Below are 26,671 nucleotides of genomic sequence, written 5' to 3'. Positions count from 1 at the left end.
CAGCTTCTTCCAAAGGAGGAAAATCTGGGTACCTTTATGTACTGCAGAAGAAGTTCATCCTTTTGGAGGTTGTGTTCACACAGGTAGGGTTTGATGAACTTCTCCAAAATGGATGGGACGAGCTCTGGGGCCAAGATTCTATCGACCATGCGGAACACGATGGTGCTGGCGTTTTCCTGGGCAGCAACAGAACAATGCCACGTCAGAACATCCCACACCTGCTGAGCCTTTGCACCTCTGCTGAATAATTCACATCCAGAGGCCACTGAAATCCACTGAGTGTTTTAAAGAGCCAACAACCCTCTTTATCTCCAATAAAACCTTCTTTAACCAAGCCCCTTCTTGGTCAGTTGTATATTAATTTCTCTGTTGCTCCTTGCTCTTTTGTAATGAACTGCAGGCCCTGGAGTTTGAGCCCCACCTTCTCACAGTATCTTGTCACATTCTCTTTACATCCAGAGCTGAAGGAAAATTTGTTCTTAACTTTTGGAAGTGTCTGTAGAATTACCTTTTCAAAATCAGAGAGTGCCAGCCTGCAGTTGTATTTTCTGTACAGATTGATCAATTCTTGTAAATCATTTACCAGCTTCTTTAACCTCTGGATCTCTTCGCAGTCCCCACATCTCTGAAAGAGTGTTTAGAGGTAGTGGTACATTACAAGACTATTGAAAGGTGTCATAAACATTCTGTTAATCTTTAAATACAAGAAAATTGGAACTTGGTTCCTTCCTTTCTCTCAGCTAATTCTTACATTTGTTGCATTTCTTACCAAAGCAGTTGAGTGGCCAAGAATTGTCAGTCCCACTTCACCTTGATTTTTGCTCATGAAAAAAATCTCCGCCATTTGAAGTCCATTTTCTGGCCAATTTGCCTGTCCAAAATAATTGACATGAGCAACCTCTATTGCCCATATGGAAATAGATGGAAATCCAAGACATGCAGAGTGTCTGCAGTGACTCACCTTGTCAGTTAACTCCAGGTTTCGAGCACCTTGTTCCAGCCACTTGGCTAATATTTTCTAAAAAAAAACCCCAAAATACAGATATAAGCAGAGTGATGCTCTTTATCAAAGCAAAAATTGCCCTTAGAAATGTCTTTTCAAAGAAATCATTCGAGATACAAAGAGTAGGGAATAGAATCTCTTTCAAAGACAGGAGATCGAGGGCCTGACATTCAAGAATCAACCTGTAGGTTGGACTCAAAAATTGTCTTGGCCTGAGAAAACGACATTTTGCATTAATTCAGTGAGTCTCACCTGTCCACTGGGCACAACTCTCCTTGAGAAGGGGATCACAACGTTTTTAAGCCACAAACACAGTTCATGCAAAGGAACAGTGAAAGGGATGGCACCGAGCAAGTCCTTCAGCATTTTCTCATCAAAGCTGTTTTCAAAATCTGCCTGAAATATTGAAACAGAACAATGACAGACAGATGGAGTAGATGTTTATCTGGCACTTTAGAAATTATTTCCCAAGTACAAAGAGAAAAACATTGACAGGAATTAAAAAAAAACCAGCCCTGATCAGAAAAAGTAGAGCTTGGTCTTCTTAAAAAAAGACCTAATAAAAGCAATTTCTTTGCAAATTAGTGTCCTGTTCCTTTAGCCCTTGTTCTAGAGCTCTGTCTTATTAAGAAAACAACAGACAGGGACCTCCAATTCCTACATTTCAAATTCTACCAGCAGCCCCCAGCTCTGAAGGTGGCACTCAGAGTGAGGAGTCACTGGGGGTTGTTTTTTGAAGGATTTGAAGGTGGGCAGGAAATGTCCACGAAAGATTCTGAGAGCTCTGCTAAGCAGGATAGTAAATGGATGATTACAAGCCCCAAGAACTATCATCCTTAAGACCTACTGATATGCATTCTGACATCAGAAAGAGCATTTTAGTCCTAAATTAATAAGTTCAGACCCTAAAGATGCAGGTGAGCAGTGTGGTGATAGGTGAGACTCTGCCACAGACTTTGCCTTTCTCCAGCCTGATTTCACAGCCACACCAACACTCCTCAGGAGTGTTGGTGTGGCTGTGAAATCAGGCTGGAGAAGGGAGGAGCTTTAACACCCACAAATTCCAGAGGTGTCTGTGCCATCTCACCTGGTGCCTGAGCCACAGGTACTGAGCACAGGAGAATTGTCCCTCCTGCAGCTCACAGATGATGGTCCTGAACACGTCCGTGTTGTTCAGGAACTCTGTCCAAGCAATGCCACTGGAAAGGAGAGTGGAAAGAAACTCGATTATATGTCAATATATAAATATAAATTCAAAGCTTTTCTGCCCAGTGTTATGTGCTGTAAGAGACAACAGATTGTGTGTAAAATAATTCCTCTCTATATACACTGAATTAAAAAATCTATTCAAGTGCAAGTGCAAGAGATAATTTAGGGTTTCAACATATAGGATGACACAACCTCTCTTCATTCTTCCTTCCCCACAGCACAGGGTGGGAAAGTTCAGGCAATAAAGGAAGGGTTTAAAGTTTCCTTTATTCAAATTTCGGTTCAGTGGCACATATTTAACCAGTAGGATTAAATCTGCTTTCAACCTTAACAAACAAACCTGAATTTCTCTGGTCCAAAAGCTCCATAGAACGTTGTGAGCCTTGCCTGAGCTCTCAGTACCTGAGTGCACACAAGAGATTGAAGGTCAGTTTGGGACTTACCAAAAAGTGATATTGCAGGGTTAGAAGAACCATCACAAAGAGGAAAAACGGAGGAAAAGAAAGACTTTGCAAGAGTTTCAGGTGATTCTATTTGTGAGTTTCTTAATGAAGCATTAATCAAACATTTCAGTTGTGTAACACTTCACACTCATTGGCTTTGAAGGCAGGTGAGGCCTGTCCAGTTTCCAACAGGATTAAAAAAGGAACAGAATTTAACACCCAACAGCACTTTAAGGAAGGTTCTGCCTTCAATTTATGGAGCATCTGAAACTGTGTCTTTCTATGACTGAAGGAATGGCTCATTTCTGAATCTGTCATCACTGTGGTTCACTTTCAGGCTATAGAATATGATCTTGTTCAGACTTTTTAGGAGTTCGAGAGCAAACAGTTTTTAAAACTCTACATTGTAACAGTTCCTCTGATGCTGCAGGTGCAGGAAGTTTGTCCTCACCTCGGTTATGGACACTGGAGCCCCATCAGAGGATGGAACTGAGCTTCTTTCATCCTTCTTCAGGATCTGAAACAAATACAGGAGGGGTTTGGCTGACAGCTCACAACCTGCCAGACAGAACCAGCAGTTCGAGAGACACGAAGGAAATCTTGGTGCTTCTGCACACTGAGGTCTTTATTTTTAACTCTCTTTTTTATTTTTATTTAAACTCTCTTTTATTAATGTTAGATTGGGGTCTAACCTGGTCCAACCCAATCTGAGTGGATTTCTGCATGAATGGAGGGTCAGACAGACAATGTGCATCCCTCTGATCCTGTTTGATAAGGCAGGAAAGGCTAAAATAACAACGAAGGTGGCCTATTTTAAGCTTCAGTTTGAAAATGAATATTTTAAAGGCACTTAAAAAGGCTGCTCTTCAAAATGAGAACCTGCTTTCTGATGCAAAAATAAGACTGTCATTTTTTTGTCCTTGGGCAACAGTAAGAACAAGGTTTGGTAGCAAAGAATATATAATGCATTTTACTTTTTGAGTGATGCTCTGTCCCCCTCTCAAGTGGCACAGAAGGATGGAACAGGAATCAGGGATAATCAGCAATTCCAAGAAATAAAGCCCCTTACTCTGACTTTGGCGTAGTTCAACATCTCCTGAGTGCTCTCATACAGAGGCCACGGGGCGTTGATGCAATAATTCACCACAAACTGCCTGTCCTGTTGGCACGAGAAACAACTGAAGTGAATCCCAAGATCCTTTAGAATTCGAATTACTCGGTAGAGGAAGAGAAATTAAACCAAACCTGAATTTTTTGCAGATTTTCTTTGGCTTCTTTCACCAGGTCCAGCCAGGCTTCCTGACTGTAACTCCCAGCAGAAGCTGAAGCCATTTTCTCTAAAATAATGTTTGCTTTCACCTGGTACACGAGCTGTTAAAAAAAAATAAACAGTTTCAGTTTGATGCAATTAAGTTTTAAGCAGGCATCCTCAACTGAAAACTCTACACTTTTGTTCACTTTCCTTTTCCTGTTGTTTTTTTTTTTTTCTTTTTTTAGCAACAGTTTCCTGCAACCTAAAGGGACAAAAGTGCCTTGTCCTGGTGCAGCAGCTGTTATTTTGGTCAGAAGATGTATTTCTGCACCACTTCTCCTTGTTATTGTCAATAAAAACATAGTTCACCTCACAGTCAGCTAATTTGGAATTACTTTTTGAGTTGTGTAGTAAAGTCAGATTTTATGTATTTGTAATGTTTTTAATATTTTTCTGTTGGGTTATAGAGCAAGAACCTTACTAATTAATTAATTAATTAATTATTAAAATGTTTTTTTCTCATTGAGCAATTTACCTCCACATCCAGTCCAAACTGAAGAGCAAAGTTCTCTGCCTCAGTGAATTTACGTTTGTGCAACAAGCGACTCAGCCTGGGGGTGAGAAAGTGAAGTCAAACCACTCCAGTAGAAGTACCAAAGTTGGGTTTTTTTTAAAAAAAAAAGGTCATAAAATAGGATTTCCCAGCAAACAGTACCTATTTTCTGGCAAGGCTTCAGTTAAACTCCTCATCACAACTATGGAAACTGGATCTTGAGAGGCCCTGGGGACAAGAGGGAAGGAGGTTACTGCCACTCAGGGTTGGTTCACAGTTAATCATCTGCCATTTTCACACAATAATGATCTAGTAAGAAACAAAATCTTATCTTACATCTGATGCTTTTCCCGAATTCCTTCCAAGAAGTAAATTGTGTCCTGGAAGATGCAGGAAGGGAAGTCATGAGGTGGGGAAGGAAATCAGGCACCAATGGTGTGAATTGAGTGTTTCTCAATCTAGAACCAAACTGCTGCTTCTCTCCCAGGTGATTTTGTTGGGTTTTTCTAAAGGTCTTTTGAAGGAAGCTTTTTAAACAGTAAAAGAAGGAATTCTCTCATCTGAACTGAAATACATCTCCAATGAATCCTGAGCATTTTTCTGTGCTAAGAGAGCTTAAAATTTCACACAGTTCTCAGCTGTAAAAGCAGCAAGAACAACTGACAGTACAGTCAAACATTGCAGCAGGCCTGGGCTTAAATTTAAACTGTTCATTTTGCTATATAATACTGTATTTTGCTATATAAAACTGTATTTTGCTATATAATACTGTATTTTGCTATAAAATACTGCATTTTTCCCCATCCTTTGAGGACATCACTTAAACTTTTCTCTGTATAGTTCTTGCATCTTTTCTAGCACAAGTTTATTCTAATCTAACAAGAATAACATGGTGCCTTCTTCAATATTTCTGTGTATTAGGAGAATGATTTTTATTTGAAGAACAAAAAGAAAATCATCTAAACCTACTGTGCAAATCCCACTTTGAACAAGGCATGAAACAGCAGATACTTCCAGAGAATACAGCAGTTGCATAGTGGGCAAGGCAAAAACCTTCAGACTTCTCATCTATATTAAAAAAAAAAGGAGAAAACAAACAAAGAAGTCAGAATTATTTTCTTTTCTTACCCTGGTGACAGAGGGAGGTTTGCAGAATCATTTCTGAATTCTGCTGGAGTTAGAGGGAAGACTATTTTGGTAAGTTTTTATGGGAGGCAGATCTCCAGTTTGAGAAAGTTTGATGAAGTTCTCTCTCTCTCTCTTATGTATAATCAGACAGGTTTAATTTAAGGTAAAAAAAATGTTGGTGAAGACTGAAAATCACTTTTCCCCCAGGCCTGGGGGGAAGGGAGACAAGAGAGAGAGTTTAGAAGTGTAAAAACCCAGCCTGGCTTTGGCAGGTAAGACAAGGTTCAAGCTGCTGAGCTTTTTGCCCCTGTTAAGTTTGGACTCAGCAGAGTATTTTGTGTCCCTGCAAGGATTGAAAATCAATCTCTTCTCCCCATCTCAGCTGTGAGTTGTGGCTGTCCTGGGTAACCTGCACCTACCAAGTCTCCCAGTGTATAAAACAAGAGTAAACTTTTTGCTGCTCTTCCTTATCAACTCACCATTAAAAAAACTCCCAAACAAATAAACCCCAAATAATCCATTAAAAAAAAAAAATTCCAAACAGCTGGACAGCTTGCCCTGCTCAAATCCCAACAGCCCTCACTCTATATCCCTAAAATATAGATGGTCACCTTTCAGGTGGCACTTCAAGCTCCTGAGAATTCTGTGTACTCTCAATATTTAACCATTCATCTCCTCCCCCCCTTTTTTTTTTTTTGTGTCCTGGGAGCAATTGCACAACACTTGAGGACGAGAATAAAAGACAGATAAACAGGTTATAAAGAGATTTGTAAAGAGCTCCTACCTGTTGGTTATCTGGTACTGTCATGACAATCAGTTTAAGGTTGGCAAGCCCTTCCCTACAGAAGGAGAAAGAGAGGGAAAAAAAGCAAAATATGCTGTATGAATCTCATGGTAAAAGCAGGAAATATTCTTGTTTCTGAGTTTTGGGAAATGCAGTGTCCCATGGACACATGTACATTTAAAAATGCTGCAGTGCACCCAAAAATAGGTGGTGTAGCATGTACAGGTCATGTATTTATCTTCTGATATTTGAAGCTTTTCAAATAGATCTGATTCTTCTTGTTTCAAACTGGCACAGAGCAATAGGAAGAGCCAAGAGTCTCGTTTTCTGATCTTAACTGGCAAGAAAACTGACAAGAAAAAGCTTAAAAGCACCGAGTTTTCTTTTCTACAACACAAAGCTGAGGATACCTCCAGTCCAACTATTTTGTCCTGCTGACCAGAAAAATTTCAGCAGAGGTTGCTAAAAATTTGTTGCCCCAGAAAACCAAACATTTATGGCACATTTCCTGTAACTCCAGACAACCTTCCCCTTTCCAGAACTGGTGCTGGGACTCTCCACTCACCACATGGCCTGAGCAGGATCTGATTCTGTAGTGAGAAGAAATTCCTCGATACAGATTGAAGGCCAATCCCAAATCAGAGTAAGCGAATAAACATCCCAGATGCTTAAGATGTTCTGCATTAAAAAAAAAAAAACAAAAAAACAAAACAGGTATGATTTCAGATTTTCCTCAGAGAAGACTTTTTTTACTTTTTGAGCAAAATGTTAATATATTCCTGAACTTAAATAATGAACAGGAGTGGAATAAAAAAACAAACAGGAAGATCAGGATACTCTGTAAATATAATCATCTTTATGTTGTAGAAACACTATTTTAAAGCCATTTTTACCTTAAAAAATATGTTTAGAAGCTGGTTCAAGAACATTGTAAAACAAAGACTAAACAAAATCGTTGCACACACCTCTGTATCTAAAACAAACAGCAGATTGTCAAGGACTTGAAGTTTTGCAGCACCTGAAAAGTAACAACAGTCACACACATTTGTTATTTTTCTTGGGCAATGTATTTGAAACCAAAACATATTCAAACATAAAACTACTGGAAGCCCACGGATGTTTAAGCTCATGGAATTTCCCAGGGCTGTGCAGGGTTTAGCTCAAAGAGAATTGTGATTTTTGTGTCTCTGGGATTTCGAGGCACGTTTTGGTCGTTCCTTTATAGGAATTGTTCTCTTTGGTGAATGTGCATTTACTAAAAACAGTGACATAACTGGAAATTGATATTTTCAGCAATTAAATGTGAATTCTACACTTGCCTATAAAATGAAAAAAACCTTTTTACCTTTGATCAGACTTGAATCAGCAAAACTCTGCAGAGACACCAGAGCATTGGTAGTGTCCACCTCCCACTTGGAGAGCACGTGATCTCCTCTACCCTGTGAGTGAAGGCAAAGGAAAATGGGGTCCTGCAGTAGATATTTGACCTTGGCAATTGCTCTTTAACTTGGAAAGCTGCAAAGCAAACCTTACTCCTATGCTGATGTTCAGAAAAAATACATTAATTTTGTTATTTTTTAGTTTAATCTTTTTCCTTTCTCCTCTCGAGGTAAGGGTTGGACTCCATGATCCCTGTGGGTCCCTCCCAACTCAGCATACTCTGTGCCTCTGATTTTATTCCAGTGATTGTTACAATCAGCAGTTTATGGCTCTTTTAAAAAACAATAGTTCAAACCCTCCACTTTCCATTCTTACAGAACATAAAAGCTGAATGAAATTACCCTGGACCCACTGAGAAAAATCCCATTGAATCCAACAAGCTTCAAAAAATAAACTTGTTTCTGGTCCAAAATAACATTTCAACATATGCCTGTACTTTAATTTTTTTATTAGTTTTCCTGTACTTAACTTACGCTCAAAAAGCTTTGCTAAATCAGACCTGGTTATTTTAGCAAGGCTTTGTTGAATGTGAAGCTGATTGAAAGATCCTTTCCAGCTCTGGCTTTGCCTCAAAGGTGAGGCTGGAAATGGCCCATTGAGTAGAGCAGGAAGGAGTTATTTACTGAGCTCATGCCACCAGGGTGAAAATATTTCCCCCTCATCCATCCTAACAAAGTGATTTCTGAAATGACAACTTAATTCCTTAGGAGAGCAAAGCCCACAGACAGGCTGCACAGCCGAGAACTTCAATTTACAGCGAGGAAAATGAAAGGCAGAAGGGTCTCGGTGCCAAAAGCTGATGGTCTTTTTTAAGCAGCTAAAGATGAATTTTGGGGCAGATCAAAGAAACACCCTGACTGCTGACACAAGGAGTGTTGCAAACACTCCCTGAGCTCTTACCCCAATGATCAGATGGATCCTGCCCACTGTGTTGCTGAGCACAAAGCTCTGACAGCCCAGGTCGTGATGCTGCTCCGTGGAAATGAAGGTTGACTTTATCTCTCCTTGTAACTTGGGGGATGGGGGGTGAAGGGGACAAAAGGGGAAGAAAAGAAGCTGTTTATGCCATCAGTGGATAAAAACCTTGAGCTTATTTCTGTGTCAATCACAACTATGGGCTGGAATAATAAACTGGTAAATAGTCAATGAAAGGTGCAAAGTTTTGTCCCAAACCCTGCACTTAGAACAAGGTACCAGTTTGCAGGTATTTCTTACTTTCTTTGCTGTGGTCATGTCCATCTTCTCAATTGCTGGATAATAGGAAAAAAAAATAATAAAATCAGTGTTAAATAAACTTTTTCAAAATTTAAAAAAGCCACTAAACATCATATGGGAAACATCATAGCCCTAACCTGACTAAGCTGAGAAAAACTTCACCCAGGATCTTGGGCAGTGTCTGTATTGAGTTACAGAGAATTAACTAATAACTGTACTTATAGAGCATGGAAAAATTGAAATGATTCCCAATAATCTTAAGCACAGTTAAGATTATGGCTTCAAATCCTGCTCTCTAAAGCAGTGACCCAGAGATAAGATAAAAGAGTTACTGGGGAAAATACCGAAATAATTTTATTCCAGAGTTAGCTGTGTCTCAGTTCCCCCTTAAAAGACAAACTAAGATGACACCGAAAATCCCAGCTCAGCAATTTATTCCCATCAGAAATGGTGTGGAAAAGGTTTTATAAAAAAGCTTTTATAACACAGCTCTCCCTGTCCCAATGACATCCCAGGTGGTTTGTAACTCATCCTACCTTCCTGTGTTTTAGCAAGTGGGAGACACAGGATGCAGAAACATCCATTGCTTGTGAGAATGAACATGTGATAAACACCTAAAAAATAAAAAGATCCAACACAAATATTTCAGATTTAAATATTGAAGGGTAAGGAAAGAGACTACTTGTTTTTAAATGTACTTTTCTTTGTGATTTCCTGTGTTATTTGTTTTGCAGTCTCTTTCCCTGAGAGGTGTAAAAGGGGAACAAAATCACAAGAATTTAGATAAGGGAGAAAAAAAAAGTCATCCAATTCTTACCTGCATCTGCATGATCTTTTACAATAAAGAGGTTTAAGTAAGCCTTTTCCCTTGAAGAATTTTCAACCAAAATCTAAAATAGGAAGAGCATAAAGACTATTATCCTATTTTTTTTAATTAAAATATTGATCATCAGCTCAAAATTTAAACTTTTTTTTCCTACATGAAGGACTGGTTCTTGTTCATACAAGCAATTCCTAAATATTTTTTCCTTCTTCATTACTCATGGGAAGAAAAGTGCCCCTTTTAATGTTTGAATAGAATGTGTGTTCAAAACACAGGAATGTTTATACTTGGACATTTGGAAGAAAGATTGGAAGAAAAACCTGAAGAAAGTCTGAAAACAAAAGATTTTCAACAAAATCAAACACAGAAGTTGCTGTACCTTGGTCAGCAAGGTTTGTTTGGATGGAATGTGAATAAGATGGAAATTGCCACTTCTCTCACCAACCACAAGGAATTGTTTTTCTTGACACATTCCAACCACATCCACGTTAGTATCTGGAAAGTTCCATGGCAAAATGTCAGATATAAAGATTTGGGGTTTATGAATAGACATTCACACTTGAAACACAGGAAATGGACAATCCAGTGTCCCAGATTAAAGGAAGTACAGAAAAGGGGATACAGGGAGTGGGTTTGGTATCCATTATTCCAAGTTCAATGAAAAGTTAGGAAGCATTCTAATTAAATTGTTTGGAAATACCTAGTTCAGTGTGTTGGGAAGCAGAAATTTTTATTACCAAGGTAGTTACTATAATATCTCCTTTTATGGGCTAGTTAGACATGCAAGACACTTGCTGTGTTTTCCTACACAAACAAATAGGCGTTTTCAAAGCCAGTTTTCATTTCCAGCGGAATTCCAGAGGGATGAACCTACCAAACTGAACGTGGAGCAGAAGGGACAGCCTGGTGCTGTCCAGCAGTGCCACCGATCTGTCAGCAACAACCACCACGCTGCCGTCCCTCGAGCTGCACCCCTGGAGCTGAGGGTTAACAGAGACCTGGGAAGGGACAGGGTGTTACAGTAACGCTCCAGAAAACACCACAAAGAGGTTCTGGTGATTATTAAGGAAAATAAAAGCGCGGTTCGGGTGGGTTGTACCTTTTCTGAAGATGTGATCTGCAGCAGTGTATCCACCTGGTACAAGGCGGTGCCACATTCCTGTCCCAAACCCACGGGGAGCTGCACGCTCCCTGTGTCATCGCTGAGCAGGAGCTCGATGTCATTCCACATCTTGCCCTGGGAGAAACATTGAGGGAAAGTGTTGCAGAGTAGACAGCCTTGGAGAGTTACATGATCACAGACAAATCAGTGATTTCATTACTGCCCGGTGACACCGTGCAGGGGAAAGGGCAGCACGAGCCTCAGCAGGGTGAACTGTGTGTTTAGAATAGACTTTGAACAGTGTGGATCCCAGCCCGGCTGGAGGCAGCTTGGTGAGAACAGGTTTTGGGAGGTAAATTCAGGACCAGAGCCCTCCCTGCCACGTCGTGGAGACCCCCACTCACAGGGACCCCCATCCACTCATCGGTGACAAACCTCCGCCCTCAGGGACCCTCACCCTCTGCACACAGGGACCCTCCATCCTCAGACCACCATCCCTGCCCTTCGGGACGCCCTGCCCTCAGGGATTCCCCATCCTCTGACTACAGGGCCCCCATGCCCCCAGAGACCCCGATCTCCTCACCGGTGATCCCCCGTGTCCCCGATCCCCTCACCGGTCAATGCCCCGTGCCCTCAGTGCCCCCCGATCTCCTCACCGGTGACCCCCCCGTGCCCTCAGTGGTCCCCGTTCCCTCACCGGTGACCCCTCAGTGCCCCCCGACCCCTCACGGTGCCCCCCCGGCCACTCCCTCAGGTTTCAATTTGGCGGGAGCCGGCACTGCCGCTACGGGAAGCGGCGGCGGCCAAACCACCCTCGAACGCGATCCCGCCCGCTCCTCCCCGGCCCACAAGGCACTGCGGCTCCCCCGCCCCTCCCGCCTCTCGCTCCATCCGGGCACTGCGCTGAGGGCGGGCGGGGCCGCTCCGAGCGTTGTGGCCGCGGCAGCCGGGCGAGGTCGAGCCCGAGCCTCTCCGAGGACGTGCTGAGGGCCGGCGGCGGCCCCCGGGCGCTCGGTCATGGCGGTGAGCGGCGGCCGCCGGCGGGGTTTGGGAGCGAGGGGAGCGGGGAAGGGGCTGCGGGGGGGGCCAAGCCGGGGAGGGCCGGGTCGGGAGCCGTGTGCGCGGAGGCACAAAATGGCGCCCGCCGCGCCTTGGGCTGCGGCGCCATGATGGGCTCGGGGAGGGGCGGCTGCGCCGCTGCCGTCCCGGGCTCCAGAACTTTCTGCCCCGGGCTCGGGGATGGGAGAAGAGCCCCTCGAATCGAGGAGCTGCGGTTCCCTGGCTGTGGGGAGAAGGGGTGTGGAGATACCGGCGTTTCTCGTGGGGACTGTGGGCGCGCAGGTTCCCTGTGAGGGAAGCGATTTGGTGTCTGAGGCATGCTCGGTTTTTACTTATTTTTCTTTCCTTGCTTTGTTATTTATGTTTGGTCACAGGTCTTATACATATTTCCTGAATTATTCGCCCCCATCCTGCTTTCTATAAATAATACCTATAAGAAGCGCCTCTGCTGTAGTTACCACTGCCCCTCATGTTCAAGCAGGGTCTGGGAGTGCAGCTTTATTCTCTTTTAAAAAAATGATCTGTCTTGGTAACGTATAAAGATGTTTGACCCATTAATGAGGTGAAGAACCAGTAATAGCTACCAAGAGTTACCAAACTTAAAGTGTTTAATTCTTTCGAAAGTTATTCAGTTGTCGTGAGTGTAAAAAAAAACAAAAAAAACCAGCCCAACAAACAAAGCCCGCTTGAAAGTGATAAAACTTTCAAAAGTTGACTTTGAGCATTTTGTGGCGTCTAACCTGGTAGTTAAAAGTTCTAGTTTTGAAAATTTGAAACAGATTTTTCAGTTTGTGGTGAATCAGAAAGGGGAGGCCTTAAACTTCTGGAGAAAATCATTCCCTTTTTAATGTGGTTTTTGTTTACTTATATAACTTAAGATGTCTTTCTGTAAAAGGACTTGAAGAATTATGTAGTTTTGCGCTGATTGAAGGCACTACCTTTGAGGTTCCTCTGAAGTGCAGGCAAGGGATTTGTTCAAAGTAACAACTGAGCCTGTGGCCAAGCTGAGAAGTGACAGCAATCTCAGTGAACTCTTTTTTATTGAACAGCTTTTTTATTGCTGGTTTGGTTTTTGTTGCGCTGAGATTTCCCTCAGGTGCAGAGCACAAGGGCATTAAAGAGCAGCACTGTGTGTAAATAATGACACTGGGAGCCTTGGAGAAGGTGGCAGTGGGCTCGGTTTCAGCTGGATAATGTTTAAGATCCCAGCTAACTTACACTCTTAGCTGGTTCTCTCCTTCTCAAGTGACTTTAAAATGTAAATTTATAGGCATCTCAAAGTTCCTTTGACAGTTTTTCTGGCTGAGGCTTTTTGAAACCTTAGATGGGGAAGGGGGGAAGTGTAGATAAGCAGGTGATGGATAGGTGTGGAATGCCAGGTATTGTGATGACAAATAAAGGTGTCCTTCATGCTCTCTATCTGACGTGCTGAAGTATTTTGGAAGGTGTGGGAGGCATCAGTAATATTCAGAAGTGTCACTGGGACTCTAAAGTTCTGCTGCAGGTGCAATCCTGAGCTGTCAGTGCTCAGCTAGGTCTGTGTGTACCATGCAGATGGAGAAGTGAACAGCTGCTTTGTGTCTGAAAGAGAAATGTTTTTATAGATGTAAATTAATAAAGAACTGGCCAGGCTAAGCAGGAGCAGCTGAAAAACAAATCCAAATATTAACCTGTTGCACGTAATGAAGAAATTCTGCCATTAATACACAATATATTAATGGCAATCTCTTGAGGTTTAAGGAAAAGTAGCTGCTTTGTTTTCAAAGTAATGGATACAAACCAATTTTTGAGAGGTTTTCACCTGTCACTGTTCAATTTGCAAACAGTTCTGCCAGTTACAGCCGGTGGAAAACTGCAAGTTCAGGTCCTGTGCTACATTAAATTATCTTCATAAGTAGCATTTGTGGGTCAAACGATGCCCTTGGTGACATCTCCTGCAGCCACAGGATGCTCAGAAGGTTTGGTTATGCCTGGCCTTGATGAGATCAGAGCAAGAGAGAAGCAGTGAAGCTGTAAAAGCATTTATGGGGCACATCCACCTTTTCAGGGTGTCCTGCTTCCATTCCATTCCTCTCAGTGCACTCTACACCAGTTGTACTCATTTACCTCTCTTAGATGGAGTCACAAAGTTTCTGGGTTTAGTTCTCCTACATCAATGGAGGGAACATCTTGTTTTTGTTAGCCAAGAAAAATGTGATGGTGGGAACAGCTGTGGGTGACCTGTGTGAGCTCACACACAAATACAGATGTTTGCGCAGAGATACTGTTGAGGTTTTTCCTCAGTCAGAAATCAGCTGTCTAACACACAATCCACCTGATTTTATTTCTCTTCAAAGTTCATTCCAAGCTTCAAAATAGTGTGTGGATTTTGTGAGCTCACTTAGATCAGCAGTGACCTTGGGTAATCTTAATAATGAAAATGTTAAAAGGTGATTGACCTACCACCACCATTTAGAGAAAACTGCATCACAGTTTAGTCTTCCTGCTACTCTCAAAAGCACGTGGAAAAAGTAAAGTACAGTCTAATGTGGTGAGAGAGTAAAATGTTACTCTATTAGTTCTCTCTATTAAAGTCTTAAAAAATCAATCTGTACACAGTTCCACAGTGCACTGCAAGTCTACAAACTGCTGCCTAACTATGGGATGGCTACTCACAGCACTGTCTTTGCAGAAAAAAAATTAATGTATCTTCAAAGGAAGTACAAAGTGAACAGGTTTTTTTGCCTTTTCAGCCCTAAGCTTCTATTTTTTTTAAACATTATTTTCTCATGTGCAGGGTAGTGACACAGAACGAGATGGAGTAGCCCCAGAAAAATCCTCTCCAGAAAGAGAGAAGAAAAAGGAACAATCAGATGCCTCTTCTGGTTCTCCCCGAACATCCAAGCATCATTATTCCAGATCACGCTCCCGGTCCAGGGAGAGGAGACGGAAGTCAGGTATGGGTTTCATTGCAGCAAATGGCTTGGAGAGCTCAGCTCTCTTGGAAACCATTTGGGAAAAAACAGACAGACTTAGCTTTGGTAACCTGTTAGAATTGGGGGGAAAATTGAGCTTTTGAGTTTGTGTCTTTAAATGTGTCATATTGAAATTGCTGAGGAAAAGTTCTTGTCAGTGCAGAGGGGGTTGGGGAGGGGGCCATGGTCGGATCACAACCAGGAAACCAGTGCTGTTTTGTCTTGATTTTAGTTAGAAATGCTTAGACTGGGATACTTCTGCATAGCTGGAACAAAAATAAGGGGACCTGGTGTAAGAGGTCCCCAGGTGCTACTGGAGTAGCATGTGGGTTTGTTTGTCACTGTCAAGAGTTAAATAAATGCAAAGAACTGGCACTAACAGAGTTTGCAGAGTAGATACTCAAATAGGGCTGTTTGTGTCCTAACTCTTGACTTTGGGAGGTGGAATAACTGAGAGGAACTAGAAAGATCATAGCCAGGTAATCTGCTCCTTAACCTGGTAAATGACAGTAAATGTTTTCTCCTCCAGATACCGAAGGAAGGAAACACAGAAGCCGGAGCAGAAGCAAAGAGGTAATTAACGCTTTGTAGTGTTTAGGTAATTGTACATCGTAAAAAGTATCTTGTAGTAATGCACATATGTGTAAACCTGTAGAAATGACTTTATGGTAAGTACAAGAAATTGAGAACTTAAAGCTTAAAAATGGATATGGAGAGCCTTTCATAGTGAAGCATGATTGCAGCCATCATGTTGACAAGGTAATAGTTGGATAGAGAAATGCTTTCAGAAACTAGTAACTTAATTTCTTTCTTTTTTTTTTTTTATTTCTGTGGAAACAGCCAAAAGAAAGAGTTCATGTGGAGAAGTAGAATGGTGTTCTTGATGACTTTTCACAGAGCTTCCATTATCCAAAAGCCTTGGGTGGCTTTGTTCCTGGCCAATGTTCAGGACTTTTTCAATAAAACATACCCGTCTGCTTAAGGCTATTAAAAATAATTCCCCACCTGCCTGAGCTCTGATTGTCGCAGCCTTTAATTGTCACAACTGTCGTAACTTGACAGACAAGCTGAGTCAGCTGGAAATGGGACAGAAGCAGCAAAAATGTCAGAGGGCTGTCTCTTCAATAAATGTGTGTGTGTGTGTCTAGAGGGGAGTGAGAAGAGACAGCATCAGTAACACCTTAAAAATAACTGGCTCACACACCAGAGGAGAGATTAAGCAAGCGAACCAGAAGCATCCAAATAGTCACAAAGAACCTTAAGCCATGTGGGGACAGATGAGGGACTTTTAACTTCTAACCCGGGTCAGGAACTTCTCCTTCCACCCATTCCAATGGAAGCTCTGTTTAAAAAAAAAAAAAAAATAAAGAAAGGAGGAAAGAAAAGCAAAATCTAGGCGAGTTTTTGTGAAATTGAATAATCTCTTGTCCAGCTCACATGATAACATTTCTATAATAAATCATACTCAGCGTGCTAATGCGCGAAGAGACTGAACTGAAGACGCTGCAGACTCAGATAGCAAAATTATAAGCCTACTTCATGATAAGGTAACTATTAGTCATTCAAACTCATATTTCCCTTAAAAATACCTTAAATCCTTACGGGATGTAGTGGTGGTTTGGTACTAAGTGTGTGTCTGAAAGGTGGGATTTAAAAGAGAAATTTCTAAGCATCTCTGTAATGATTAAAAAGCCCTTTAAAATCCTGGGCAGTGTTTTGCCATGTTGTTGGATCTGATCTTACACAGGTTAGTGAGTGAGCAGCTTCTGAGTTTCACAGGGTGAGCAGATGAGAAATGATGTCCCGCAGTAGGTGTGCTGTTGTCGCTCATGTGCAAGGTTAATAATGTCAGCAATTCCTAATATGTATTATCAGAACAACTGCCTATGTAAATATATGCTCTTAGTGTACAGGTAACCTGCAGATGTGTATTTATGTAATATTAAAGGAGTTAAGAATAAAACACTGTAAAAGCAGGAAGAGTGCCCAATGTTCTCGTTTACTTGGAGAACATATTTAGAAGTGGGTATATATTCATAAGGAGTCAGAAAGACTTGGAAAAGTGGGTGTAAGTTAATTACAGCATCTTCTCCAGACTTCCTTTTGAGAGTTCTGATTGTAGGAAGGGTTTTATGAGGAGTTCATAGGTTTAGATGAGTTAAAAACAAACAAACAAAACTGTAGAATAATTGGAATTTATCTAAAATGAATGTCTCATGCTTAATTTGTGACTCAAAACATTATTTAAGCATCGGACTTATGTGAGTTTTGCTTTTTCGCCAGGAAGATTTCAGAATAAACTGGATATATTAAGAAAGGGTGTTGATGTCACGACTTAGTCTCTAAGGAAGACATTGGCAAAAATCTGGCCTGACCTTGCTAAATATTTTTGGCATTGCAGCTATAAAAAGGAATCCTTCTTTTTTTTTTTTTTTTTTTTAAGAGGCACTGCAGGAAGAAACTGCGGTGTGGTGGAGCAGCATATCTGTAATTTAAAACTGCTGGGGGCAGTCTGAGGGATGCATGTTAGCTTTAAACACTAAAAACAGGGGATGTCAACCATGAAACTTAATATTTGACTTTTTAAAAACTTTAAAAGTTACTGACTGACTGAAAAGAGCTTTGCTCTAAAAATGAATTACCTGCTGATGGATAAATATTAGTGGTAAAAGCTAAGTAGTATGTCTGCAACTGTGTATGGATTTAAGGAACTTTCTGTATGGAAAGCTTAGGCAAATATTAAATATTCCCTGCAAATGTGAGTGTTTATATCTGTGCATATCCATAAATTGTTAGGATCTTATTATGTGCTTGGAATGGAGACAGTGACTGAAAATGACAGTTGTTTTTGTTCCAATGCTGTGAACTCTTATTTGGAAACACTGTAAAGATGATCCTTGCTGGATGCTCTAGAAATCCTTCATAGACATTGGGGAGGAGGGAAAAGGGGGGCAAATTCGAGGGTGCATTTACAGCTTTGGGTAGTTGGTGGCTTTAGGCAAAGCAGCCATCACTCATGATTGAGTCACACTCCTAAGGTTACTAATGTTGCATCACAACTTATCATTTTTATCTTCTGATACCCATACTAACTCTCTTTGTTGCACTATTTTCCTGAAAGAACCAACTTCTTCTTAAAACAGGCAAGAAGACATGAATCCAAAGAGAAGTCCTCCAAGAAGCACAAATCTGAAGACCACAATGACAAAGAACATTCTTCTGACAAGGGCAGAGAGAGCTTAAATTCGTCTGAAAATGGCGACGAGAGACACAAACGCAAGGACAGAAAGTCATCCAGGGGGAGGAGTCATTCCAGATCCAGGTCTCGGGAAAGGTGAGTCGGTGCATGGGATTGTTCTGTAGGTGCATTTGCAAAAGCAGGGGTTGGAATTAGCTCAGTCAGGCTTGTGAAGTCCAGCCAGCTCTGCCACTGAGCTGCTTTAAAGCATCACTTTGGGTTGCACCTTTCAGCTCTCACTGCCTTTGCTGCTGGGTTTTTTGCGGATGGATTCTGAGTAAAAGTACAAAATAGCTCCAAGGCTTTATATAGGGGGTGTGTCTGATGTTTATACTTGGTATAGAAAATACTAACCAGAGCCTGCCAAATGTTCCCCGTGGTCGGTGACAGGAGAGCTAATGCACCTTAGCAGTACATGGCTCTGTACCTCCTAAGTCACCAGCTTTCCAGAGGCTGTGCTGGCCAGTCCTCCAATCCCTGGTAGCCCACCCAGCACACTCCAGGACAGGAGAATTCCCTGGGACGAACTGATTGCTGCCAGCAGAACTTTGGTCAGCTCAGCTTGTAGCTGAGGGATCTGCAGCAAACAGGATGTCAAGGAATGAGCTTCAGCTAATGATGGGCTGATAATGTGACTCACAAGCTGAAATTTGGGCGTCTCTTCCTGTCTTAGAATGCCATGGGGAGGAGCAGGGATTTGTTGCCCCGAATTTAAGGCTCTTGCATCAGATTAGTTTGGCTTTGTATTTGAGAGGTACACTTTGGTGAACAGTTACAAATAGCAATACTGCAGTGTGATTGTTGACACAAACCGGGTAACTCCCCCATTGTGGTCGGTGGGAGCCTTTGGTTCCTTCCCATTTCACCCCTTAACCTGCCCTAGGCAGGAACCCTTGCATGTGTAGTCTGCAGTCTCCCCACCCTGCCCTGGTGCATTTTACCCTGTGGTGTCAGACCTGTGTGTCAGTCCTGAAGCAGAAGTTGCATTTCAAGCTGGCACCATCTGTAAGAACTTGGGCCGTGTGTTTCAGACGTCACCGCAGCAGGAGCCGCGACAGGAAAAAATCCCGATCCCGCAGCAGAGAGAGGAAACGGCGGATCAGATCCCGCTCCAGATCCAGATCCAGACACAGACATAGGAGCAGAAGTAAAAGCAGAACCAGGAGTAGAAGCAGGTGAGTGTTCCCTTCCATCTGTGCTGGGGGGTGGTGTTTGGTTGGACGTTCTCCGGGGGGCTGATGTGCTGGAGTCTGATGGATTGGCCGGTTCGAGTCTGTTCGGTGCAGCCGAATGTGTTTGGCTTTTTCTCAGCTGTGCTGATGCAGTGGGGGAAGGGCTGTGTGTTCTCATACTCTTACAGAAATGTTTGTCCTGGATAGCTCAAGTGTCTCAGACTCCCAGCTTTTCATAGCAGGATTTCTTGTCAGCAGTTAAAAATGCTTAACTAGTTATTTTGGGGATATCTTCTAAAACACCATTTTAAAGCTTTTGGCTCATGAAGTAGAAGGAAAGTAAATAGTATTTTGAGTAGTAATAATTGGCACAGCTCAAGCTCTTCTTGGTTTCTTATATCACAACTGAACTTAGTATTTCAATATCCTATTTGAAATAGTATTTAAGTGGGAGAAACTGAAGAATAAGATCCATCTGACCCTTTCCTGTGTTTGATACAAGAGTAGTGTAGTTGGTATACTGCTGTATTTAACCCTTTAGTATGTGAGTATATCAGAAAAGGAAAGTTTAGCTGGGAGTCCCGGGCTGTCAGAGCAGATACAACAGTCAGAAGCTGATCCTGATCAGCTCCACAAGGTTGACTTAATTTTTCTGTGAAGTGGCACATTGAGTGTGGTGTTACAGTGAATTTTGAGTCAGGTGGACTATTTCTGATCTGAGTGTACTCGTCCATGTTAATGATTGACTCCTCTTTGTCAATTCAACTTGAGAATATTTATGATGTTAATTTTTCTCCCTATCTTGGGTGCTTCCATTTCTTCCTGAAATTGTAGAAGCACAGATTGCAACACTCAGCTAGACACATGGTGGCTTCTTGAGGGTCTGTTTGACAGAGCTGACATTCCATTCCTCACCTGGAATATGCCAGAGTTGGGGTTTTCTTCACTGAATAGCAGAAAATGGTTTCCAGTGCTGATAAATCAGTATTTTGGTGTAGAGTTCTGTCTGTGGGTATCACCTTTGCATTCTTAATGCCCTGTGGGATTTTCTGAATGACTAAGCTGAAATAGGACTCAGTGACTACTCCAGATCTGGTTTTTCCCTCCTACTCACTGGAAGTAGTTTGAATGCAAATCAGTGACCCCAAGAGCTCCCAAGGATGTGTTGACAGTGTTGACAGCGTTCCAGTTCGTGTAGCAGTGTTTGGAATTGCAGATTTAAAGGGTGTAGAACTTGGTTGTGACTACTCAGCACTACAGTTGATCACTGGAGACTTAACAATCCCTCACACTCGTGTGATGCTACAGCATCACTTGGGAACTGTTGAGAAGACTTCTCTTTTGGGAGAAGTTGAATTCCATGGCTTGGGTCGTATTTTATTTTGACATTTGCTTTCTCCCAAACTTCCAGCTGGGGTGAGTAGAGCTGGGTCTGCAGGTGGCACCTGTTACTTGTGTTTAGTGGGATTAGAGCCACCTTCAGCAAGTAGTGCAAGGCTTCAGCTCCCTGTTCTTTGCAGTTGTTGTTGGTAACGTGCACTGACTGGTTTGAAAAGTCACTTTGTGTTTAATGGCTCCAGGAAAACTTCACAGCCCACAATAGATTTTTGCTGCTGCAGTGGAATTCAGATTACCTGAAACAGAACATCAAACGTGGGAAGAGAAAGTAAGAGAGATAATCATAGCTTAGGAATTTCTTCAGCTGGAAACAGGCCTTGTTGGACAGTCATGGTCACTGCAAGAACATTTTGAAGTACTATTTTTGTCTTGCAAATCCCAGAGAATTCCAGTAAGTGAGGCACAAGAGGGTGTTTTTAACAGTAGGTTGAACACTTTGTCAAGTTCAGGGCTCAGGTGAAGCTTTTGGAAAGAGAACTTTGGGCAAACCTCAAGGAAAACTCTCCCCAAGCCAGATAAACGTGGTTTGTGGAAAGCTGCTCACCATCAATTCCCTCACTCCTGAAATGCAGTGCTTGTTGTGTTGGTTTGCAGACTGTGACAGAAACATTTGCAAACAGTAGAGCTTGACCTTCTCTTGATGGTTCTTGGCGCAGTCTCCAGCTCAGGTTTTCAGGTGATTTGTCCTCCCTGCCATTTCAACTCTGCTTTTAGTGCAGACCCTCCTGGCAGTTCTTTTGTGCTGTGGCTCTGACTAAATGCTAGGTGGAAAACATGACACCATCTGCTTGTTTCAAACGGAAATACTTCCATACAAAAGCTCAAATATTTATTTCCTTGATGTTTACCAGTGCAATAAAGCATCAGACCAAAGACAAGACCAAACTCCAATAGTCAGCACGGCAAAAATGAAGGTATCTTTGAAACATGCATTACATCTTATCTCAGGAATGCAGATCTGTCACTTCCCAGTGCCTGAATCTGCATCTTGGCATCCTCTCTGAAAAGATAAGTCTTGCCTCCTTTGTATTCTACCAGATTTGTCGTGTAAACAAGGATCTTTTTGTAACTTCTTGGTGTTTTAGATGCTGCCCCAGGTGCAAACAGAAGCAGGAGAGTCCCTGACTGCCATGTTAGGTGGCTGTTGTCATCAGCTACTACCTCCAGTTAGCCCTTCACTAAAATCTGTCAGAATAAGTGTAAAAGTAAAAGTATAAAATTGCAGAAACGTCTTTGTGCATCTCAGCTTACTGTTTATGGCAAATCTGGGGAAAATGTGAGTGGTACCTCCTGTAATTTAAGCTTTGGTGAACACTTCGAGCATCTGTGACTGCTTTTTTTGAAACATCAGTGTCAGAGGCTTAAAGAGGGATAAATTATCTCTTGTCATGCAGATAGTGATGATCCTGGCACAGACAGCTGCTCCAGTAGTACTTTATATGTGTACTTTGAGTGGCTGTTGTTCAGATGGGATGAGGTGTAGATGTCCTAAGAACAATTCCTGCTTGGGATGAGGTGGGGAGAAAGAGAACTGAACTGAATATTTTGGTATTTTGCTTAAAAAATACATTTTAACTGAGTGCCTTTCTGATGGTCAGGCTGCAGATAGTTCATGTTCATAGTTCTCTGCACAGTGTGGTCTCCTCAAGAGCAAATCTCCCATTTAAAGCAGGTCTCCCATTCCCACTCAGCCTGGCAGCCTCTTGTCCAGAGAACATTTAGGGGAGAGTAATAATAACTTCCCTAAGTACCATTCCAGTTCTTAACCTGGGCCTCTTCAAAATGCTCATTATTAGTATGAGGTCTCTTACGTTTTTAAAGCATTCTTTGAACTTGATTATTTTCAAGTTCTCTTGCAATTGACTTTACCAGAAATTAGAATTTTCTTGGTAGGTTTTAGAATCTCTAGAGCAGATCTGTGTGTCCTAAACACTAAATGAAAGAGGGGAAATGAATGTCCAGCATTAGGCACTCTGTTCCAGTTGGAAATCTTGAGTTTTAGCTCTGTGCTACAAGGAGAGTTTGGCTGTTACACTGCTCAGGCATAATCCCTGGGAAGGCTCTTCAGAGCTCTCCATACGAATCATTCAGGAAAATTTTAATGTTATGATCAAATCCTTTATGCAATGTTAAGCTCCACATGTACTTTGATTGTTTTATCAACTGTCAAATTTGGTTCCAGGGAGAGAAAGAAGAGACTTGAGAAGCCCCGAAGGTTCAGCAGGAGTCACAGCAGGAGCCCCAGCCCTCCCCCCTTCCGGGGCAGGAATACGGCTATGGATGCACAGGAGGCGTTAGCCAGGAGGTCAGGAATTGTTGGGATTTGGGACACTAAATAAGCTCCTGATGTTGATTTTGCACGGCTCAATGTTTTTATTTTCGTGTACTTCTAGACTGGAAAGAGCAAAGAAACTGCAAGAACAGAGGGAGAAGGAAATGGTTGAGAAGCAGAAGCAACAGGAAATGGCTGCAGGTAGTTCATGTGTATTATATTGTATTATTCATTAACAGGAGTGTGAGTGAAAGATTGTAAGAGTAGACTTATTGAGAGTATCTTATTATGAGCTGAGTGTTACAGTCCTGTCCAGCAGATGTGCATAACTGGTGTTAACTTGTTAACTTGGTGTCCATATACAAGAACCACAACCAGAAGGAGGAAATGTTGGAAAAAAACAAAACCAAACCAAAAATAAGAAACATAAAATGATCAGGATTTTTCTTATCACTTACTGAGGCATACAACAGAACTGTTGTGTAATTCAGCTGGTACATGATTTTGTGATGGTCACTGGACCATCAGAGTCTGAAGGCTCTTGTCTGCTCAGGGCTATTTAGAACCCAGGGGTACATTAGTTTCACTTCTGGCTTACTAAAACTATTGGAGATGTGTTTCTTAATTTACAAACAACATGTATTTGATCGTGCATTTGTTATTTGTGCACTTCCAACTTACTTCTGTCAAAGGGAAGCATTTGGAGAGTTTGGCTTTTTTTTGTTTGGTTGGGGGGGAGCGTTGATGATTGGGATTTTTTTCCTTCCAAGTCCAAATTTGTTTATAACAAGTTCCCTTTCCTGCAGCGGCTGCAGCCACCGGAGGCTCCGTCATCAACGTCGCCGCTCTGCTGGCGTCGGGAACACAAGTGACTCCTCAGATTGCCATGGCAGCTCAGATGGCAGCCCTGCAGGCCAAGGCCCTGGCAGAGACTGGCATAGCTGTTCCCAGCTATTACAACCCCGCAGCTGTAAACCCCATGAAATTTGCTGAGCAGGAGAAAAAGCGGAAGATGCTTTGGCAAGGCAAAAAGGAAGGGGTAATGGTGGCTTTTTTTTTTTTTTTTTGCTTTCATGAACTTGTTTGGAAGCCTCTTGCACTCAGTTGAAAAAATTCTTATTAATGTTATTTCCAGCAAAATTACTTCCATAGCTGTCAGGAAGTTGCCCTGTTTTAAAAGCAGCCTGAGGTAAAATTTTGAACACAAGAATTGGACTCTTGATCCTTGTAGGTCCCTTCCAGCTCTGAATATTCTGTGATTTTAGGACTGGAAGGACTAAGATAATCAGACCTCCAGTGACAAATGGTTGTGACACAAACCTCAAGGAAACCCTGAATGTTATAAAACTTTAGAGGTATAATTAGATCTTAATGTTCCTGTTGTCAGTTTGCCTACAGCTTGTAACTAAACATCGAGTACAGATGGTGTCCCTTTACAGAAAAGTGATGGCTGAGGTGTGGAAACTATAACTGACTATTCCTTCCTGGGACTGGAGAGATTTTTCATTTGATTGTGTCCTGTCCAATTCCAGATTACAAAACCAAGTCTGTATACCTTGCTAGTAACTTGTCAAGAGCAGAGCAGTGAATTACTAACCCTAACAAGAATTATAAATACAAATAAACCTTCAGGGTTTCGTGCTGTGTCAGATGCCCTTGCAATTAGTGAGATAAAAAAGCCTGCTGTGGCAGTTGGTTTTTCAGAAAGTTGCTGGATTTGAGTACAGGTTTTGCTTGCTGATACTGTGGGAAAAATGAGGAAAATATTTGTGGTTTTGTCTTTTGACACTGTGCAGGCACAGAAGGGTTTGTTTAGGTGTTACCACCTGGCAGCAGTTACGTAACAGGCTGTTCATGAGATGGGAGAAACTGGAACTGCTTCCCATGGCACTGATGGGGGACAGGAGGGAGGGAAGGACACCCCTGAATGCCTTCAGGCAGTTCTCCCTGACCTGGGCTGTGTATTAATTAATTGCAATAAGCCAATTTGTTTTTCCATAACTCACTTGGAGCACGAATTCTGACCAGCTTTCCAGACCTTTGGAAAGAAGTGCATTGTTCCCAAGGAATGAACATAACCTTAGTTATGTGTGGTTGGGGAGACTTCCCTCCCAGAGCTCCTGTCAGGATGCCCCAGGAATGTCACACTTGGAAACCTTTTACTTCCAGTTCTGCTTCAGATTGGGCTCATTTTTAACACTTTCTTTGCTTGCTACTGTTGTGATATTAATGGGAATTTGCTTAAAAGTTGATGCATCGCATCTTTTTTTTTTTTTTTGACCCTGTACAGGATAAGTCACAGTCTGCAGAAATATGGGAAAAACTAAATTTTGGAAACAAGGACCAAAATGTCAAGTTCAGAAAACTGATGGGCATAAAGGTAAAGAATTCTGAATGTAATCAAGTGTATTAATTGTATCATAGTGATTTCTATATTTATTTTAAAGTCTACTTTAACCAGTAAAGATACTGAGTTAATACTGCCTGATGTAGTTTTGAACTTAAGGTATTTATTAAATTCAGAAGTAGCATCTCAATCTGATTCAGTTAAAATTGTAGAATATATCATTATGTTTCTGACTAATGAGAACATCCCTCTGTTTCTTGACAGAGAATAGAATATTGCAGCAATAAATTTAAATAAATTTCAATATGCTTGAATAAATCAAATGCTTGAATTCTTTCAATCTGATTCTTATTAACAATTAGTTTTATTTAAATTTAGTTTTCCTTTTCTATTGAAAAGAATTATTATTTTAAGAACAGTCACGTTTAGGACACATCCTCTGAACCCCCTGAGCTGATGATGGTTGTGTTCTCCCTGTTCCCAGAGCGAGGACGAAGCCGGATGCAGCTCCGTGGATGAGGAGAGTTACAAAACACTGAAGCAGCAGGAGGAGGTGTTCCGAAACCTGGATGCACAGTATGAAATGGCCAGATCACAGACTCACACACAGCGAGGAATGGGCTTGGGCTTCACATCTTCCATGAGAGGAATGGATGCAGTTTGAGAAAGGAAAACAAACAAAAACATAAAGCAGTTTTGAAGTTTTGGGACTGTGGAAGGTTCTTGTTCACATGTTGGGTCCTTGTTCACCAAAAAAGCTAGCATGGGTGTTGCATTGACTTTAATTTATTGAAAAATACGATTTTTTTTTTTGTAAATATCAGATTAGTGATACTGGTGTTAGTGTTGTAATCAGGTTATACCCACTTCCATTAAACTTGACAGAACTAGAGAAGGACAGTATTTTTTAGTTAAAAGTTCTACTTTTCAAACAAGCAGCAGATGGGATAAACTCATATATGGATATTTCGTGTCCACTGTCTTGTGTACTTTTGTACTTTAACCTTGTACAGTTATTTTCAATTCTTGAAACATGAAAAAGAAACATTGTGTAGATGTTATTTAGCGGTCTGGGCCAATAGGCACATAATCCAGTGCAGAAAAACTGGTTAATAATAAAGACATTTTTTTTCTCTAAGGCCTTACTTTATGTTAATTTGTATTGTGGACCAATGTCCAGGAGAGGTCTGGAAAATCTAAGGATTGTCAGTTTTGCTTTGGTTATTTCGAAGTGGGACTTTAGTGTAGGAAAACCTCCTTGAAAATACTCGAGCAGCGC

The 26,671-nt window shown here is 41.7% G+C and overlaps 2 protein-coding genes across 4 annotated transcripts in view; one reads left to right on the top strand and one right to left on the bottom strand.

Moving 5' to 3' along the window:
* KNTC1 (kinetochore associated 1) overlaps positions 1-11,634 on the bottom strand; it is a 31,510-nt gene extending 19,876 nt beyond the window's left edge. Inside the window, exons 1-26 of the mRNA XM_027878660.1 lie at positions 11,609-11,634; positions 10,950-11,087; positions 10,725-10,848; positions 10,230-10,345; positions 9,845-9,917; positions 9,564-9,641; positions 9,028-9,062; positions 8,713-8,823; positions 7,718-7,811; positions 7,338-7,390; positions 6,938-7,050; positions 6,373-6,427; positions 5,430-5,528; positions 4,797-4,840; positions 4,623-4,688; positions 4,443-4,518; positions 3,901-4,026; positions 3,725-3,814; positions 3,107-3,172; positions 2,553-2,614; positions 2,091-2,202; positions 1,256-1,399; positions 962-1,018; positions 770-871; positions 509-625; positions 33-176 (exon numbers count right to left, since the gene is read on the bottom strand). Of these exons, the coding sequence (XP_027734461.1) occupies positions 33-176; positions 509-625; positions 770-871; positions 962-1,018; positions 1,256-1,399; positions 2,091-2,202; positions 2,553-2,614; positions 3,107-3,172; positions 3,725-3,814; positions 3,901-4,026; positions 4,443-4,518; positions 4,623-4,688; positions 4,797-4,840; positions 5,430-5,528; positions 6,373-6,427; positions 6,938-7,050; positions 7,338-7,390; positions 7,718-7,811; positions 8,713-8,823; positions 9,028-9,062; positions 9,564-9,641; positions 9,845-9,917; positions 10,230-10,345; positions 10,725-10,848; positions 10,950-11,081 (2,289 nt within the window). The 5' untranslated portion in view covers positions 11,082-11,087; positions 11,609-11,634. The remainder of the gene's footprint in view (positions 1-32; positions 177-508; positions 626-769; positions 872-961; positions 1,019-1,255; positions 1,400-2,090; positions 2,203-2,552; positions 2,615-3,106; positions 3,173-3,724; positions 3,815-3,900; positions 4,027-4,442; positions 4,519-4,622; positions 4,689-4,796; positions 4,841-5,429; positions 5,529-6,372; positions 6,428-6,937; positions 7,051-7,337; positions 7,391-7,717; positions 7,812-8,712; positions 8,824-9,027; positions 9,063-9,563; positions 9,642-9,844; positions 9,918-10,229; positions 10,346-10,724; positions 10,849-10,949; positions 11,088-11,608) is intronic.
* A 201-nt stretch (positions 11,635-11,835) lies between these two features.
* Positions 11,836-26,530, top strand: RSRC2 (arginine and serine rich coiled-coil 2). Of its 3 annotated transcripts, none has more exons than XM_027878657.1 (10): positions 11,836-11,975; positions 14,788-14,947; positions 15,495-15,538; positions 18,109-18,299; positions 19,235-19,378; positions 22,956-23,078; positions 23,167-23,246; positions 23,852-24,084; positions 25,336-25,425; positions 25,877-26,530. In XM_027878657.1, exons 1-10 carry the CDS (start codon positions 11,970-11,972, stop codon positions 26,054-26,056), a joined length of 1,251 nt encoding a protein of 416 aa, XP_027734458.1. In that variant the 5' UTR covers positions 11,836-11,969; the 3' UTR covers positions 26,057-26,530. The 3 variants fall into 3 exon arrangements, with proteins under 3 accessions (XP_027734458.1, XP_027734459.1, XP_027734460.1); XM_027878658.1 differs by having other exon boundaries at positions 18,087-18,299; XM_027878659.1 differs by lacking the exon at positions 11,836-11,975 and adding an exon at positions 16,435-16,512 and having other exon boundaries at positions 14,881-14,947; positions 18,087-18,299.
* The last annotated feature ends 141 nt before the right edge of the window (positions 26,531-26,671 follow it).

Source organism: Empidonax traillii, unplaced genomic scaffold (genome assembly GCF_003031625.1).
Source record: "Empidonax traillii isolate 1590-97213 ecotype Southwest subspecies unplaced genomic scaffold, ASM303162v1 scaffold43:size1863611, whole genome shotgun sequence".
In the NCBI taxonomy this organism is placed as follows: Eukaryota; Metazoa; Chordata; class Aves; order Passeriformes; family Tyrannidae; genus Empidonax; species Empidonax traillii.
The sequence above is the reverse complement of the archived record's forward strand: the minus strand, read 5'-3'. Positions and strand labels throughout refer to the sequence as shown.